The sequence below is a fragment of the Enhydra lutris genome, unplaced genomic scaffold (genome assembly GCF_002288905.1).
Source record: "Enhydra lutris kenyoni isolate GAN:26980312 unplaced genomic scaffold, ASM228890v2 scaffoldscaffold77, whole genome shotgun sequence".
Taxonomy (NCBI): domain Eukaryota; kingdom Metazoa; phylum Chordata; class Mammalia; order Carnivora; family Mustelidae; genus Enhydra; species Enhydra lutris.
This window is the reverse complement of record NW_019154161.1, coordinates 3,545,105-3,563,200: the sequence shown is the minus strand read 5'-3', so window position 1 is coordinate 3,563,200 and position 18,096 is coordinate 3,545,105. Positions and strand designations below refer to the sequence as shown.

Below are 18,096 nucleotides of genomic sequence, written 5' to 3'. Positions count from 1 at the left end.
CACACCAGTCAAAATGGCTAGAATTAACAAGTCAGGAAATGACAGATGCTGGCGAGGATGCGGAGAAAGGGGAACCCTCCTACACTGTTGGTGGGAATGCAAGCTGGTGCAACCACTCTGGAAAACAGCATGGAGGTTCCTCAAAATGTTGAAAATAGAACTACCCTATGACCCAGCAATTGCACTGCTGGGTATTTACCCTAAAGATACAAACGTAGTGATCCGAAGGGGCACGTGCACCCGAATGTTTATAGCAGCAATGTCTACAATAGCCAAACTATGGAAAGAACCTAGATGTCCATCAATAGATGAATGGATAAAGAAGATGTGGTATATATACACAATGGAATACTATGCAGCCGTCAAAAGAAATGAAATCTTGCCATTTGCGACAACGTGGATGGAACTAGAGGGTATCATGCTTAGCGAAATAAGTCAATCAGAGAAAGACAACTATCATATGATCTCCCTGATATGAGGGAGAGGAGATGCAACATGGGGGGTTAAGGGGGTAGGAGAAGAGTAAATGAAACAAGATGGGATTGGGAGGGAGACAAACCATAAGTGACTCTTAATCTCACAAAACAAACTGAGGGTTAAAGGGGGGAGGGGGCTTGGGAGGGGGGGTGGGACTATGGACATTGGGGAGGGTATGTGCTATGGTGAGTGCTGTGAAGTGTGTAAACCTGGCGATTCACAGACCTGTACCCCTGGGGATAAAAATATGTTATATGTTTATAAAAAATAAAATTTAAAAATTAATTAATTAATTAATTAATCAATATACCAAAGTGGTACTTTTTGGGGTGGCCTGCCCTTGGCCCCTACAATTTGGTAGACACATATATTGCAAAATGATTATGGGGGAAGCAAATTCTGATCCCTTGTGCATCTGATCCCTGGGACATCGCAAGTGACCTCCAGGGGGAATCTGGAACAGGAAGAACCAGGAAACCAGTTTAGCAAGGCACGCTAGCAATACTTTTAACATAACAATCTTGGCTGGAAAATGTACAATTTCATGAAGTGTGGTTATTTTTCTTTTTTAGGGAAACTCTCCACCCAACGTGGGGCTCAGACTCAGACCCTCCACTGAACCCACCAGGTGCTCCAGGGGTAGTTTTTTGTTTGTTTGTTTTAAAGTATTTGGAGCGCAAAGTGGGGGCTTGAACTTAGGACACTGAAATCAATACTGTGAGCTAAGATCAAGTCAGATGCTTAGCTCTAGGAGCCACTGGGGGCACCCCTCTAGGGATAGAGAATTTCTGAAGTCATCATTTTGTGAAAATGCATAAAAGGGAAACCTCACGAAAATGGAGACAGGCGGCCAGAAGGGGGAGCTCTTGCGCTGCCCTAAAGACTTACCTCGAGGTAGTTTATTTGGGGGAAAAGTTGAACAGAGGGAACAAATGTGGGGGCACTGGGGAAAATGAAATAAGAAAAGGGGGGAAGCCAAGCCAAGGCTAGAATATCAAACTGGTTCCCTCTTTAAACAGCAGTGCAACGGCAATTCTGGACATCTTTTGAGGAACCACATAGAACGTACCCTGAAGGGCTCCAACAAGAGGGCAAACGGCTGCGGCTTTTTCCTCACTGGTTCCCGTCACCCCTCAGTCAGATGATGCTGAGAGTCTGACACCTTCCCACGTTCTGGTTCGCACACATGACAGCGTTAATGGCCACACGGGGTCCCCCAGGACTGCTCCCTGCAAAAGCAGAGAAAGTCTGGGGTGATGCATGAGATGAAAATCATCTTTAGAACTAATTTTTTATTCATTTTTATGAATAATCTCAGATTATACACAGTTGAAGTAAAGAGCAAAGACCTAGAGGGTTGGTAAGGGAAGAAAATCCAAAATGATGTGTGACGTATAAGTGAAGGGGATATAAAAAAGAAAAGGAAAAGGGGGCTGGCTCAGTCAATGGAGTATCTGACTCTTGATCTCAGGGTTGTGATTTGGAGCCCCAGGTTGGGTGTACAGAGATTACTTAAAAATAAACTATTAGGGGCGCCTGGGTGGCTCAGTGGGTTAAGCCTCTGCCTTTAGCTCGGGTCATGATCTCAGGGTCCTGGGATCGAGCCCGGGATCAGGCTCTCTGCTCAGCAGGGAGCCTGCTTCCCCACCCCTACCCCGCCTGCCTCTCTGCCTAATTGTGATCTGTGTCTGTCAAATAAATAAATAAAATCTTAAAAAAGATAAATAAAATAAACTATTTTTAAAAATCTTGGCTGTATTGGGGAGGGAGCTAAGGAGAGCCTCTTACCTTTAAAGGAATAAAAATTATAGTGACAGCTGAATTCCCAATAAAAAGATCGGACCACAGAGAAGGTTCAGAGTGATGTCTTGAAAGTGTGAAGGAGAAAGTACCAACCCAGCATTCTATACTCAGTAAAAATATCCCTAAGAATAAGAAGGAAATGGACCATTTTGAGGCAAGAATTTTAGAGAATTTATCACCAGCTGCCTTACACTAAGGGGAAAAAAAAAAAGAAAAGGAATGCAGACGGAAACAAAGATGCAGAAAGGACCAAAGACACAAAAAGAAGAATAAATATCAAGGGAAATTTAAATTAATGTTGGTTGTATAAAACAACAAGGATAACATCAAATGCAAACTGTTCCAAAACACATAACACAGGTAGGCCTATAAATTGTGAGGGAGTAAGTGAATTTAAATTCTAAGGTCTTTACATTATCTTTGATGTATAATTATATGCTAGATATTTATGTCAAGAATGTATTTTCTGGGGCACCTGACTGGTTCAATAATTGGGGCGTGTGACTCTTGATCTTGGGATTGTGAGTTCGAGCCCTGAGTGTTGGTTGTAGAGATTAGTTAAAAATAAAATCCTTAAAAAAAAAATGTATTTTGAGATCTCTAGGGTAAGTGAAAAAAAATTTTAAAGATTGAATAATTTAGAGAGGGATTATAAAATAACCCAAGATTTGGCAAGAAAGTAAAAAAAGGAACACTGGACATTAAGGAGAACATATAAGTTAAATTATAAAATGGCAGATTTAAATTCAGTTATATCAGTAACTACATTAAATATAAATGGATTGACTCCAATTCAAAGACAAAGTTTTTCAGATGGGATTTTTAAGATTCAGTTATTAAAAAATAAAAATAAAAATTCACTTACTACAGAGCTTATAGAAATGTGCTTTAAGTATAATGATACCGAAGAGTGGAAAGCAGAAGTCTTAAAATAAATTATAACATTGAAACACTAAGTTAAAGGGGCGCCTGGGTGACTCAGTCATTAAGCATCTGCCTTCAGCTCAGATCATGATCCCAGGGTCCTGGGAGAGAGCCCCGCATCAGGCTCTATGCTCAGCGGGAAGCCTGCTTCTCCCTCTCCCCCTCCCCCTGCTTGTGTTCCCTGTCTCTGTCTCTCTGTCAAATAATAAATAAAATCTTTTAAAAAAAGGAAATGCAATTCTTTCCTACATTTCCAAGGCAATTAAAAAACAAAATAAAACACTAACTTTAAAAAAAAATTTGTGTATTTGTACGCCCACTTTTTTTCTTAAAATTTTTTTAAAGATTTTATTTATTCATTTGTGAAAGAGAGGACAAGCAAAGGGAGGGGTTGAGGGAGAGGGAAAAGCAGACTCCCCACTGAGCAGGGAGCCCAATCTGGGGCTCATTCCAGGACCTGGAGATCATGACCAGAGCCGAAGGTAGATGCTTAACCGTCTGAGCCCCCCAGGTGCCCCTCTTAAGACTTTTTTTTTAAGCAATCTCTACACCCAACCTGAGGATCCAAATTGTAGCCTCGAGATCAGGAGTCCCACGCTCCACAAACTGAACCAGCCAGAGGCCCCTGAACACCCATGTTTATAGCATAATGCACAAAAGCCCAAAGGGGAAAACAACCCACATTCCCTGAACGGATGAAGGGATAAATCAATGTGGTGTAATCTTATGGTGGAATATTATTCACCAATTAAAAAGAAGCAAAGCATGGATACACACCGTGACATGGATGAACCTTGAAAACATTAAATAAAATGGGGTGTCTGGTGGCTCAGTGGGTTAAGCCTCTGTCTTCAGCTCAGGTCAGGATCTCAGGGTCCTGGGATCAAGCCCTGCATCAGTCTCTCTGCTCAGCGGGGAGCCTGCTTCCCTCTCTCTCTCTCTGCCTGCCTCTCTGCCTACTTGTGATCTCTGTCAAATAAATATATAAAATCTTTTTTAAAAATTAAATTAAAAAGCCAGACACGAAAGGACAAGTGTTATATGATTCCAGTTCTATGAGGTACTTAGAATTGTCAGAGTCATAGAGGCAGAAGGCAAGTAGAGGTTATTAGGGGCTGGAGGAAAAAGGAAATGGGGACATGAACTAAAATTGTGCTAAGTTAGGACACCTCGGTGTCTCAGTCGGTTAAGCGTCTGTCTCCAGTTCCAGTCATGATTCCAGGGTCCTGGGATCGAATCCTGCATCTGGTTCCTTGCTCCTTGGGGAGCCTGCTTCTCCCTCTCCCTGTCGCTCCCCTGCTTGTGCTCGTGCCCTCTCGCGTGCTCTCTCTCTCTCTCTCTCTCTCAGGCATATTAAGAGAATAAAATATTTTTAAAAAATAAAAAGTAGGGGTGCCTGGGTGGCTCAGTGGGTTAAAGGCTCTCCCTTTGGCTCAGGTCATGATCCCAGGGTCCTGGGATCCAGCCCCACATCAGGCTCTCTGCTCCGCAGGGAGCCTGCTTCCTCCTCTCTCTCTGCCTGCCTCTCTGCCTACTTGTGATCTCTGTTTGTCAAATAAATAAATAAAATCTTTAAAAAATAAAAATAAAATAAAACTTTATATATATATATAATAAAATAAAAAGTAAAATAAAATTGTGCTAAGTGACTGATGTCAGCCTTCCGTGACCCTCTCAAGTGACCTCAAGGAAGAATCAAAACCAGAAAAATAAACAACAGTTAAACAGAGGCATACAAGCAACACTTTTAAACAATCAGATAAAAAACATAATGTATTAAGATGACCTGAGGATCTTTCTTGTGTCTCGGTTGAAATCGGTAAACCTTAATTTTAACAACTGTAACAAGTTATACCTTGTGATGCTCAAGTACTTAGAGAAATGCTTGCAAGCAGATACCCCTCTCCCTTCTGCAGCTAACAAGCTTTGGGGGACCTCTTCAGAGCAATCGGAAAGACCCCTTCCCAGACTATGGTGAATAAAGGTCGGTTTTCTTGCAACTGGCAGGATTTAGTGTTTAATAGATACAGACGTTTCGTTTGGAAAGAGAAAAACTTTGTGCAGTCAGACAGTGGGGATGATTGCCCAACGGTGGGAATGGGCTTAATGCCACTGACCTAGACCCTTAAAACAGTGCAAGGGTTCATGTGTTATGTATATTTTATCACAACAGAAACCGATTGTAGTGTAGGTGGGGGTAGAGGGAGAGAGAGGAAGAGACAGCGCAGAGGATTCTTAGGACAGTGAAAATACTCCGTGTGAATTTACAGTGATGGATAAATGTCATCATACATTTGTCCAAATCCATAGAGTGTACACTGCCGAGAGTGAACCCCAAGGCAAACTATGGGCTTTGGCTGATTACTGTATGTAAGTTCATCTCTGGTTAAAAAAAAAAAAAAAAAAAGGCATCCTGGAGAGTAATGTTGATAAGGAAGGAGACCATGTTTGGGGCCGGGGAGATACAGGAAATCTCTGTACCGCTTAAGTTTTATTGTAAACCTAATACTGCTTTAAAAATAATGAAGTATTTTTTTAAAAAAACGACTTTAGGGGGTACCCAGCTGGCTCAGTCAGCGGAGCGCGTGGGACTGTTGATCTCTCTTGATCTGGCCTTGGGGGGGGGGGGTTGTGAATTCGAGCCCCACCTTGGGCGTAGAGATTATTTTTTGAAAAATGAGTTTAGGAGTTTAGGTATATATTAGTATTAGACAGTGAAAGCTTTAGAGTAGAATGGCATGACTAGAAATGAGACATTTAAGACAAATTTAATTGATTTAATGGACTTTTTGTGGCTCCCTGCCCTTCTTTCCTAGAGTCAGAGGAACGGGCTGGGCTGGCCTCAGTCTTTGGGGGAGGGGCGGAGGGCGAGGACCGGAGGGTGGAGGGGAGGTGACAGGGTGCCGGGAGGAGGGGGCATGTAAATAAGGTCTTGTCGGGGCCCATCCAGAATAAATTCTCCAATTGAGGTTAAACGCTTTATCCCACCGAAGGGTTTCGCAGGGCGCCTGAAGACTCCGGATCCAGGCGGTTTGACAGCAGCGAGGGGAGCTGGGTCGCGACTCTCGCCTGCTGAATTTTAGGCGGTTGTCTTCTTTCGCTGGAATTTGGGAGCGGAGGCCGCTCCTGCTCCTCGCCGGAGGGTCGCTGGTTCAATCCCAGTAACGGTCAGAATAGTATTTTCGGAGGACTGTTCGCGCAAACCTTGTTGTTATCTGTCAGCCAGCGCTCACCGGGTGGGGAAGGTTGCAAAAGGAAAAGAGGGAGGGGGGCCCAAGAGGGAAACCGGGGACCTTCCACCACACTGTCCTTTTCCAGCTCTGAGAAGTCCTCCTTTGGCTAGGAAGTGGTTCTCATTTCCGGGCGCCCCCAAGGCCCAGAAGTGGCTGGGGAGAAAGTTCTGCGGACCCCGGGGTGGAAGGGGGGAGTCCCAGGGCCCGGCAGGGGTGCAGGTCCCGGGATCCCCTTCCTGTGGCTCCTCCTCCCCCTGCCCCTACCCAATCCCTCAAACCATCCATTTTGAGGAGGGGGGTCCGGAAGCAGGTACAAAGGGCCTGGGCAGGACGAGTCTCTGTCGTCGATCCTTCCTTGGGGGGCGGGGGGCGTCGTTTTGTTTTATTTGTTTCTTTAGTTATTTTTACAGTCCCACTCCTCCTGTCCGCAGCCCTGCAACCCTCTACCTCGCACAGGGAACGAGCCCTTAGGCTGCGCTGCCCGCAGGCCGGTCCCGAAGCCGGTGTTGTTGAGATGGTGAGTGTGCGCGGTTGTCGCGGAGTCCACACTGCTGGGGGAACCGGGTCGGGTTCCGGGGAGTAGGGAGCTGTTGTCCGGGGAAGCCTGATTCTCTCCGTCCCGGAGGAGAGAAGAGGCCGAGAGTGGCCCGCGCGTCGAGCCCTAAATGCGCCTTTCACCTTGCCCCAGGGGGCACTCCCTGGCCGGAGCTGGGGGACACCAGCCTGCGGCGCAGGTGGGGCTGCAGCGGGGCGGGGTGGGGTGGGGAGGGTTGCTGTTTGGATCCATGTAAGTCTTGGAGTCCGTTGTGATTAGGGCGAGCTGAAAAATTCTGGGCACAATCAGATCGAGGGGATGGCCATTGGGGTTCTCTTCTGGGGAAAGGGTTGCCGGATTTGAGTAGGGTCCGGGAGCAGTTCTTCCTTTTTGGGGAACTGAGGTCTCGGTTGAGGGCATTTATAAAAGGCCAAGGTGAAAGGAGTTCCAGGGGAGTGGTCAGGATCAAACCCTCTGGTCTCAACAAGTTGCCTGTTTGTCCTTCACCGACTCCAGGAAGGTCTGTTTCCAGGGAAGCTCCGGACAGCGGTGGGAACGTGTTTCATCACCCGATGTGGATGTTTTCCTTCTACCTGCTTACCTGAGCCCAGCCAGAACTATGAATTCTCTTTTGGTTTTGTTTGTTGCTTTTCCCACCGTTCCAAACCCCAAGGTGTCTGAGATCACCAGGGACTCTCCGGGAGCCCCAGTTACATGGGTTTGTTACAAGGACAGAGAGAGAACCACCCCAGAGAGGAACCTTGCAAATGACGGGATGGAGGCATTCATTCCTTACTGGATCAAGAGGTGCAGGGCGGGGAGGGAGATGGGAGGAAGGGGGGAGGATGGAATTCAGGGTAAATGTAACCGCATGCTGGCTTAGATAGGCTCAGGCTGAACTGCGTGCAAAGGAATGATCTGGACCGGACTGTCCCTTGGAAACTACAAGGTCACATAGAGGTGGAATGTTGTGTCCCAAGCCCCTTATCTGAAGGTCTGCCCAGAGCTGCCATTGGAGGCTGCCTCCCGGTCCATGTGACTCAGGACTCCCCCCAGGCAGGAGTGGGATGTACTTTTCTTACTGATAGGATGTCAAACAGCAGCATTTTTGAGGGCTGTGATTTTTAGGGAACAAAGTTTATCGGTGAGTTAGCAAACAAGTAAGTGTGGGGGGCGGGGGAGAGTCCTTTTGACTTTGCTGCTGGTTTCCTCCGGGTCTGATCTCTTCACCTGATGAGTGGTAGGGCGGGTTTGCAGCCTTGTGTTCACGGTGGCGGGGCTGCCTATAATCGCCAGCTTGCCCGGACTCTTAGTAACTTTGTCATACTGAGGGTCGTGTTTCTGTTTGTTTTGTGAAAACCCGAGTTCGCGTGAACCCTGGAGTAGTGAATGCGAGGGGATCTTGGGGACCCCACATAAATGTTTGACATTTTGAAGCCGAAGTAGGATGGATGTCTGTTTCTTAAGAAATGGATTCGGTATATATTTTTTAAAGATTTTCTTTCTTTATTTATGGGAGAGATTGAGAGAGAGACAGAGAGAGCACAAGCAGGGGGAGCGACAGAGGCAGAGGGAGAAGCAGGCTCCCCCCACCCAGCAGGGAGTCCCGATGTGGGGCTCGATCCAGGACCCCAGGATCATGACCTGAGCCAAAGTCAAACGCTTAACCGACTGAGCCACCCACGCCCCCCAGAATCAGTGTATTTAAGAAGATGTGGGTACTCTGACATCTGGCACATCGTTTGCACCCCTAGGGAATTTTGAAATATGAAAGCCATTAATTAAATCTCTCCAGTGGAAGGAATTTTTATTTTAGTTGGAAAAGATGACTTCAAGGTTTAAAAAAAAAAAAAAGCCAACCTCATCAATTGCATTGTAAATTATTTAATTGTAGGTTGTGTTTCGCTTGATAATGTATTTCTGGAATGTAATAATAGATCAGTGTGTTTAAAAAATTGCAGGTTGGTTGGGGTAGACCTTGAAGGCTTCCTCCGTCTGCCCTGGCTCGCTCTGTTCGAGGCTCCTGGCTGCCCGGAAGCAGCCACTTCTGTAGATCCTTGCCTGTCTTTTCAAGGTTCCTTATTTTTCCTTTAATTCATGAAAATGAGAAAAGGAGCTCATTGTGCACTCTTCTGCAGCTAGTGTTACAGATTTTAAAAGGCTCAAGTGACCGAATATCGTATGGGGGTCTTCGGAGACCGATATTTATTTATTTATTTATTTACTTGACAGAGGGAGAGAGAGAGATCACAAGTAGGCAGAGACACAGGCAGAGGGAGAAGCAGGTTCCCCGCCGAGCAGAGAGCCCGATGTGGGCTGGATCCCAGGACTCTGCGACCATGACCCAAGTCGAAGGCAGAGGCTCAACCCACTGAGCCACCCAGGTGCCCTTGTGGCCACATTTTAAAAGATTCCTCATGCTTTAGAGATAGGAAATGCACATATTTAAGGATGCAATGCTATGATAGCTGGAGTTTTGTTGACAATAATGTGATAGGAGAAGGGCAGTGAAGGGGGATGGGAAGAGGTGGGGATGGGTGGAAACAGGTGGATGGTGGGTCAAGGCTTGATTGCATTTCCTTTTCCCTGTATTATGCGTGTTCACACTTTCCATGATTTAACAGCAAATGGTTAGACAGATCTTTTGTACTGCTAAGCTTTTTTCCCCCTCTATTTAAAGATTTTAAGCAACCTCTACACCCAATGTGGGGCTCCAAACCCCAACCCCAAGATCAAGAGTCACACATTCCACTGACTGAGCCACCCAGGTGCCCCCTCATGGTACCTCTTTCACATCTTCAAACCACCTTCTTTCCAAATCTTGTCCCATTCACAGGTCCTTGGGGTTAGGACATTGGCATATCTTGGGAGGGGATGCATTTCAGCTCTTAACGGTGCCCCCAAATGGGTGTGTTGTTCTAGGACCCTGTGACCTTCACAGACGTGGCCGTGAATTTCACCAGGGAGGAGTGGGCCCTCCTGGACTCCGGGCAAAGAATTCTCTATAGAGACGTGATGCTGGAAAACTGCAGGAACCTGGCCTCTCTGGGTGAGCATCCCACCCTCCCAGACATGTTCACGGCCAGGACAAATGCGAGTCAGACCCCTTGCTGGGTTCCCAGAGCTGTGCTGAGAAATGGGATGGGACTTGCTGAATAACCAAGACTGGGCCACTGCCCCCCAAGGGGTGGACTAGAGTTCACCCCATGAGACAGGAAATCTGTCCATTGCATTACATTTTTATTCTCTTCCTGATTAACAGCCCTCGGGAGGTCCTTGGGTGGATGAACATGAAGAACAGAGCATTTCAGTGCATTCATGAGGAAAACAGAGGGACCACTTTGTTGCTCCCTACTCATACTTACTTAGCTCCAGAACCCTGCAGACCACAATGTGCACCCCTATTTCGTGGTAAGCCCTGGCCCTACTCTCTTGAGTCATGCACTGTTGCGTTTCCCGTGACCGGGCATCTCAACTAGGCAAACTGAGTCTGGTCTCCCACTCGGAGCAAGAAGCTGGTCTGGGAATGGTGCGGGGGAATTTTACCTTGTGCACCTGCCTGCTGGGCAGACATGAATCCTTACGAGGAAGGATTTTACAATGTGGAAATGCTGATGAAGAATCCGTTTCATCCATGTGCAAAACAGCTGTGGCTCCTCAGAAAGTTAAATGTAGAATTACTGTGTGACCCAGTAATTCCATTCCTTAGTATCTGCCCAAGGGGTTGAAAGCAGATGTTCCAACAGATACAGGTGTGTTCATAGCAGCACACCCCACAGCAGCCACAATGTGGGAATCAACCAACTGTCCATCAACAGATGAATGTACAAATGAAATATGGTAAACAGGTTGCAATATGGACGAACCTCAAACGCAGCATCATGTTAAGTGAAAAAAGGCAGACACGAAAGACAATGCATTACCTGATTTCATTTATATGAAATATTTAGCATAGGCAAATCTATAGAAACAGAAAGCCAGTTCCTGGTTACCAAGGGCTGGAGGGAAGAACAGGGAGTGGCCGCTTCATGGTCTAGTAGTTCTCCTTCCTTTTGGGGTGATGGAGATGTCCTGGAACTGAGTAGAGTTGCTCTTTGCACCACATGGCCAATGTCCTTGATGCCAATGAAGGGTACATTTTAAAATGGTTACTTTTATATTAAGTGAATTTAATTGCAATTTTTTTTTAATTTTTAAGATTTTATTTACTTATTTGAGAGAGAGTGCACAATCTGGGGAGAGGCAGAGAGAGAGGGAGAAGCAGACTCCCCGCTGAGCAGGGAAACCAATGTGGGGCTCGAGCTCAGGACCCAGGATCATGACCTGAGGTGAAGGCAGATGCTTAACCGACTGAGCCACCCAGGGGCCCTGCCCCTTCATCTTTAAAATTACACATGGACTCTGTCTTGGTCTGTTAGGGCTGCTATGACAGAACACCACAGCTTGGATGACTTACACATAGACATTTCTCTCACATTCTGGAGGCTGGGAAGTTCCAGATCAAGGAGCCAGCAGGTTCGTTCCCAGTGAGGTCTCTCTCCCTGGTTTGCAGATGGCCACCTTCTCATTGTGTCCTCACATGGTGGAGAGACAGTGAGTTCTGTTCCCCGGCTCTTGTAAGGACGCTAGTCCCATCATGGGGGCCCCACTGTCCTAGCTCATCTCAACCCCATTACTCCCAGAGGCCCCACCTGCAAATACCATCCCATGGCGGTAGTTAGGGCTTCAACATAGGGTTTTGTAAGAGACACAAATTCAGTCCATGACAGACTCTTTGTCCCATTCTTGCCCACGTGGCATTCCTGATTACGCTCTTAATTCCCACAGAACCCATCATCACCACCGTCAAGCTCCTGATGCGGCCCAAATCCCTGATGTCTTTCTGCTTTGCTTGCTTGGTCTTCCTTCCCTTTCACATCCCCCTCACATACGTTGAGTGAATGTTTGAAAAGAAACCCACACGGGCATTTGCCTGTTTTAGCATCTCTAACCCACCTTAACTGTCAACAAAGAACTTAACTTTTGTGTCCCTTTATTTCAGATTTGCTAACGCAACATCAAACCAAAAACTCAACCCCTCAGCCGGACATTCTTGCTAAAAAGACACCTGTTGAAGCAAAGAGAGTGTGCACTGTGAGCCATGCTTGCCGGCCGTCCCAATTGGGAGAAGACTGGAAATGCCACAAAACAGATGAACCACTCATGCAAAGGGAGCAAAAGTTGAAGCAAGTTGCCACTGTACACGATAAAGATGAGTCTCCGGTTAGAATCCATGACTCTCATGATATGAGGGACGACTCTCTGCCTAGCTCATGGAGAGATTCTACAGGAAACCGTATCCAGAAACATGGCTCAGATATTCTGAAACAAAATCTTGTCCTAACCAGTCATCAAAAGATCTACAGAAACAACAAAAATGATAGAGTCTTGCAGCAGAGTGTTGAGACGACCCCATCTGTAGGACATCAGATGGAGCCAGAGTCCAAAATATGGACTGACCGTCAGAACAATGTGCTTCAGACATATAATAATGTCTGCAGGGGGGTGGACATCCATGAATGGGATCCATTTGGAAAAACCTTTGAGGAAGACATTTCCCTTAGGTTATGCAAGACTCCCATGAAGGAGAAGACTTACGAGTCTAATCCATGTGAAATCACCTTCCAAAATAGCTCAACCCATGATGTGCAGAGGCAACTCGATACGGCAGAGGCAAATCATGAGAAGAATCAAGGTGAGAAAACCTCTGTCCATATTGCAAATTCTGACTCACACAGGAAGACTAAGACCAGAGAGGGGAGATATATATGTCAAGATTGTAGGAAAAGTTACGTGCATCTGTCATTCCTTATGAAACACATGGAAATTCACACCGGAGAGAAACCTTATGAATGCAAGACCTGTGGGAAAGCCTTTAGATATACCTTACACCTTAACAAACACTTAAAAAAGCACATTAGGAAGAAGCCCTATAAATGTGAGGAATGTGGGAAAGCCTTCACCAATTCTCACAGATTTAAAAACCATCTGAAAATTCACAGTTGAGGGATGCCTGGTCAGCTCAATGGGGAGAGTGTGCGACTCTTGATCTCGGGGTTGTGAGTCTGAGCCCCACGTCGGGCATAAAGATTGTTTAAATAAATAAATGAGCTTTAAAAATAAATAGATAAAAATTAAAATTCACAGTTGAGAGGTCCTGTAAATAAAAGAAATGTGAGAAAAGCTTCATTCATTTTCTCAAAATACCAAGCACATAAGGACATGTTAAGGGAACTCAAGTCTTCCCTGAAGGATGAAAATGTGAGAATTCACACATTTACGTATTCACATCTTGTGAAGGTAAGATCTAGAAAGATTTTTCGCCTTCCAGCTTTATGACTTTTTCGTTTTTTATTAACTAGTAATATTTTTTTTAAGCAGACTCTGTGCCCAGCATGGAGTCCAACATGGGGCTTGAACTCACGACCCTGAGATCAAGACCTGAGCTGAGATCAAGAGTCCCATGCTTAATGGACTGAGCCACCCAGGCGCCCCCTTCTTTCATCTTCAATAGACATTTCTTCTCACAGGAGAGAAATGCCATGAATCTAAGGAATGTGGGAAAGCCTTCAACATTGTCTCAACGTAATCCCAACATTATCCCTGTAAGAACTCACACTGCAGAGTAAGGAATGTGGGAAAGACCCCTTTGAACACTTACTCCTTAAGTTACAGCCAGAGGTACTGTGATTGTAATAGATAGAAGAAAGCCTTCTGTAAGATGAGTACAAAGTTGGAGAGAAACACAGTAAATGTTAAGATTGCTGCTGTTACATTGTTTCATCCTTCAACTGGGACCAAAATTTGTGATTCACCAGTTTTTCTTCTCTAATAAAATCCTACAAGATGATGAAAATCCCCCTATGTGCCCTTGCAACTCTGCCATGTGAATTTCAGTATGGAGCAGATTTGTTAGAATTTACATCCAGATGGTCTCTCCAACATGAACATCTGTTTAAACCTCATTTAATTCAGATTGGGGTGTAGTGTGCTCCATGATAAGGCTTTTTTTGGTCAGTTGGCTTTTACTGGTCATGATTTGACTGCTTTATGGTCAGAGGATGTGGTCTTCGTTATGTTGATGTGAGACACGTGTTCTGATGATCGTTTCAATCTCCTGCAGCTAATTCTCTCAATTATCTGACCATTTTCTCATCCTCTTTACTAAGGGTACATAGACTTGTTTTTCCAGAGTTAGCACTGTTGAAGGTTTTTATTTTTTTTTATTTTTTTTAAAGATTTTATTTATTTATTTGACAGAGATCACAAGCAGGCAGAGAGAGGAGGAAGCAGGCTCCCCGCTGAGCAGGGGCTCGAGCCCAGGACCCTGGGATCATGACCTGAGCCAAAGGCAGAGGTTTAACCCACTGAGCCACCCAGGCGCCCCTGTTGAAGGTTTTTAAGTGCATTTTCTACTTTTTCTCATAACTGATGGTACGTAGAGCTTACATCTTTGACAGAATTCATTGGCTTGGATGCCTAGAAAGCTGTTGGAAAGAGGGGAGTGTTTGTCATTCTTTTTCTCTTAACTTAAGTTCCCTTTGCTCTCTTTCCCAGTTACTCTCTGGAAGTTGGATGAAGTTCACTGAATTAGCACAAGCAACTTGAGGATCATAGGGATGGAGGTTGTAGCCTCAGTAACACAACCCTCAAAACACAAGAGCCCCCACTCCCCTGTAGCATGTTTTTGGGTGTCTGTGGCTGCAACAGGTTTCATTTCTAAACTTATTATGTGAGGTGATCCCCTAGTTTGAGTAAGAAGCATTTTATAACTCAAGAGTTAAATGATAAAACTAGTGTAGGGCCAGTGTTTTAAAAACTGCTTCTTGTGTGTTTCAAAACACTGATTTTCACTGGTGTTGGGTGGAATCAGGGTCCGGTACACGTCTGATTGGTCAAGCTCCTTGAGTGTTTTACATTCTCTTACAAATAAAAAAATTTGGGGGGGATCAGTTATTTAATGAGGTTCTTTGTAAGAAATTTAGAACACCAATTTGTGAGGGTAAACTCCATTTGTGAGAGAAAACACAGAGCGGAGGTAGCCCTGAAGCTGAGGAACAGCCTTGATTTTTGGCAGAATTTGTGAGTCCACAGCTTTCTGATCAACCTTGCGCTGCTCTGTAATCTCATATTTCTCTTTCTCGGTGTCGAAGATCTCACCCTCTGGGTGTCTGGGCTTACGCAACTTCTTCTTGAAATAAGCATTAGTGAGATGTTTGGGGATTTTCACGCTGCTGATATCAATTTGGGTAGAAGTGGCAATGACGAATTTTTGGTGTGTTCTACGCAGAGGAACTCGATGGAGGGACAGAGGTCCAGTCACAAGTAGCAAGCCACTGCTCAGCTGCTTCAGGAAAGCTACCCTCTTGCCTCTGGCGTCCAGTGAGGATGATCAAAATGGTCCCAGGGGTGATGCTAGCTCGCAAGTTTCTCACATGCTGACTGAAAGGTTTTTTGCCGTGGCTCAACAGCTTTCGTGGCACGTCTTCAGTAGGATAATACCTAGGCATTTTGCAAAGTTTCACCACTCGGGTACCACCGTTCTTGTCACCCCAACTGGTTTCGTGACGGTAGCAAGAACCTTCTCCTTCTTTTTCTTTTCAACCCTGCATTTAGCTGCCGAATACTTCCTCTTGTACATGGCCTTTCTGGAATACATAGGCGATCGGGAGTATCTGCCAATTCCTCTGACTAGGACAGGGTTTCGGCTGAGGTGGGGCTTCCCCTTCTTCGGGGTTTTAGCCTTCTGGTTACCCTTCTTAGCCTTGCCACCACCATCAGCCTTCTTGGCTTCAGGTTTCTTCTCCTTGGTATCCGGCTTCTCAGCTTTTTCGCCTGCCATTCTTGCAAGATGGGAAAGAGCTCTTACAAATAACATTTTTGACTCTTCATCCATCTTTTACTGAGCAAGATTGTCATATAACATCCCACTAGAGAAGTAGATTATCAAAGTCTTAAGAGCTTTATCAATTCTTGCTTAATGTATTTGTAGACAATGTTATTAGATAGGAGTTTAGCCATTTTCTTTATTATGTGAGTTTTCTGTTTAATCTATGTTTGTTTATCATCACCACTCCACGAATAAATGCTTTTCATCTCCCTTTCATATGAAGCACAGAAGGTAAGGGAACTTTCTGATGTAAACAGCTTCTTTTGAGTTTAAAAGCAGGTGTTTTCATTGTCAAGTTCAGGGTTTAGTGCCTGTGTTAGTTTCCTGTTGTTGCTGTTACAAGTTGTCACAAATATGGTGGCTTTAAACAACCTGAATTTATCATCTCACATATCTGGCAGTCAGAAGTCCAAAATGGGCCTCACTGGGCTAAAATCAACGTGTCTATGGTGCTATCTTCTTTCCTGGAAGCTCTAGGGAAAATTCATGTTCTTGCCTTCTCCAGCTTTTAGAGGCCACCTGCGTTCCTTGACTCATGGCCCTTTCCCCTCCTTCAAAACCAGCAGCAGTGGTTGAATTCTCACATCACATTCCTCTGACTCTTACGCTTCTGTTAGAGTCCTTCCTCTTCCATTTATAAGGACCTTTTGACTACATCAAATCCATCCAAATAGCCCAAGATCATCTCCCATCTCAGGCTCAGCTGATTAGCAACTTTAATTCCATCTGTGACCTTAATTCCCCTTTGCTAATAGGATAACATTAGTCATAGGCTCTGGACATTAGAACATACATATCGTTGGGGGCCATTCTTCTGTCTACTATAGTACATATATGAAATATCAAGCTTTTAATAAGTTATTCTGGCTTTTGAGACTGTGCTGTTGTTAATCAGATATATCTTCTTGAGCATCTCCTCTAGGCTGAGGACTGAGAAAGATTCTGGGTCTACACTGGGTCAGCAGACTTTTTCCATTAAGAGCCAAGAACTAAGCATTTTAGGCTTCACAGGCCACATTGTCCCTGTCTTCCCTGCCCAGATCGTTATAGCACAAGGCAGCCACAGGCAACACGTAAACAAATGGATGTGAACTTTATTTATAGACACTGAAATTTGAATTTCATGTAATTTCACATATCACAAAATCTTCTTCTTTTGGTTACTTTTTTCCCCAACCATTTAAAAATGTAAAACCATTCTTAATTTAGAGGCCTGACCTGTGCCACAGGCTGTACTTTGCTGGGCTCTGGTCTAAAGGAAAGAACAAAATAAGCTTTTATCTCATGTTTTCTTGGGAATAAGACAGAGCTATATAGAGGCATGGCTCTTTATATACTGATTTTTCTTCTTAAAATTTTTTTTTAATTGGGAAATATGGCTCCCCAAAAGTATATGAAAATGTAAACATACAGCTAAAAGTCAATAAAAAGGGCTCCTGGATGACTCAGTTGGTTAGGCACCTGCCTTCACCTTGGGTCATAGTCCTGGAGTCCTGGGATTGAGTCCCGCATCAGGCTCTCTGCTCAGCAGGGAGTCTGCTTCTCCCTCTGACCTCTCCCCTCTCAAGCTTCCTCTCCCTCATTCTCTCTCAAATTAATAAATAAAATCTAAAAAAAAAAAAAGTCAATAAAGAGATCAGCCCGTACCATCCAGGCCCATCACAATTTATTAAATGCCCTATAATATAGTCTGTACCCACAAGTGTTACTTGCAAGCCCCAAGTGGAGACTAATTTATTGTCCATATAAGTATATATTCCCTTGTTCATCTTTATGTTACTGCCTTTGTATAAGTCCCCGAATACATTTTCTGACTTTTATACTATATACAATGACATCACAGTGAATATGTCTTTGTGTTCTGCTTTTTTCAGAGAAAGAAATATTTTTTTTAAATATTTTATTTATTTATTTGACAGAGACGCACAGCGAGAGAGGGAACACAAGCAAGGGAAGTGGGAGAGAGAGAAGCAGGCTTCCCACCGAGTAGGGAGCCCCATGGGGGCTCCATCCCAGGATCCCGGGATCACGCGACCTGAACCAAAGACAGACGCTTAACGACTCAGCCACCCGGGTGCCCCCAGAGAAAGAAAGATTAACTCAGATGGTTGGTTCTTTTATTTTCACTGACCCGTGGGTTATTTTTTAGTTAAATTCATCAAAGAGACCTTTGTTCATGTATCTCATTGTAAATA

At 44.8% G+C, this 18,096-nt stretch overlaps 1 protein-coding gene and 1 pseudogene across 1 annotated transcript; one reads left to right on the top strand and one right to left on the bottom strand.

The window, feature by feature from the left end:
* Nucleotides 1–9,862: 9,862 nt before the first annotated feature.
* Nucleotides 9,863–13,032, top strand: LOC111160818 (zinc finger protein 114). The gene is made up of 2 exons (XM_022524174.1): nt 9,863–10,021; nt 12,014–13,032. Exons 1-2 carry the CDS (start codon nt 9,988–9,990, stop codon nt 13,015–13,017), a joined length of 1,038 nt encoding a protein of 345 aa, XP_022379882.1. The 5' UTR covers nt 9,863–9,987; the 3' UTR covers nt 13,018–13,032.
* Nucleotides 13,033–14,958: 1,926 nt separating this feature from the next.
* Nucleotides 14,959–15,864, bottom strand: LOC111160647 (annotated as a pseudogene).
* Nucleotides 15,865–18,096: the final 2,232 nt, after the last annotated feature.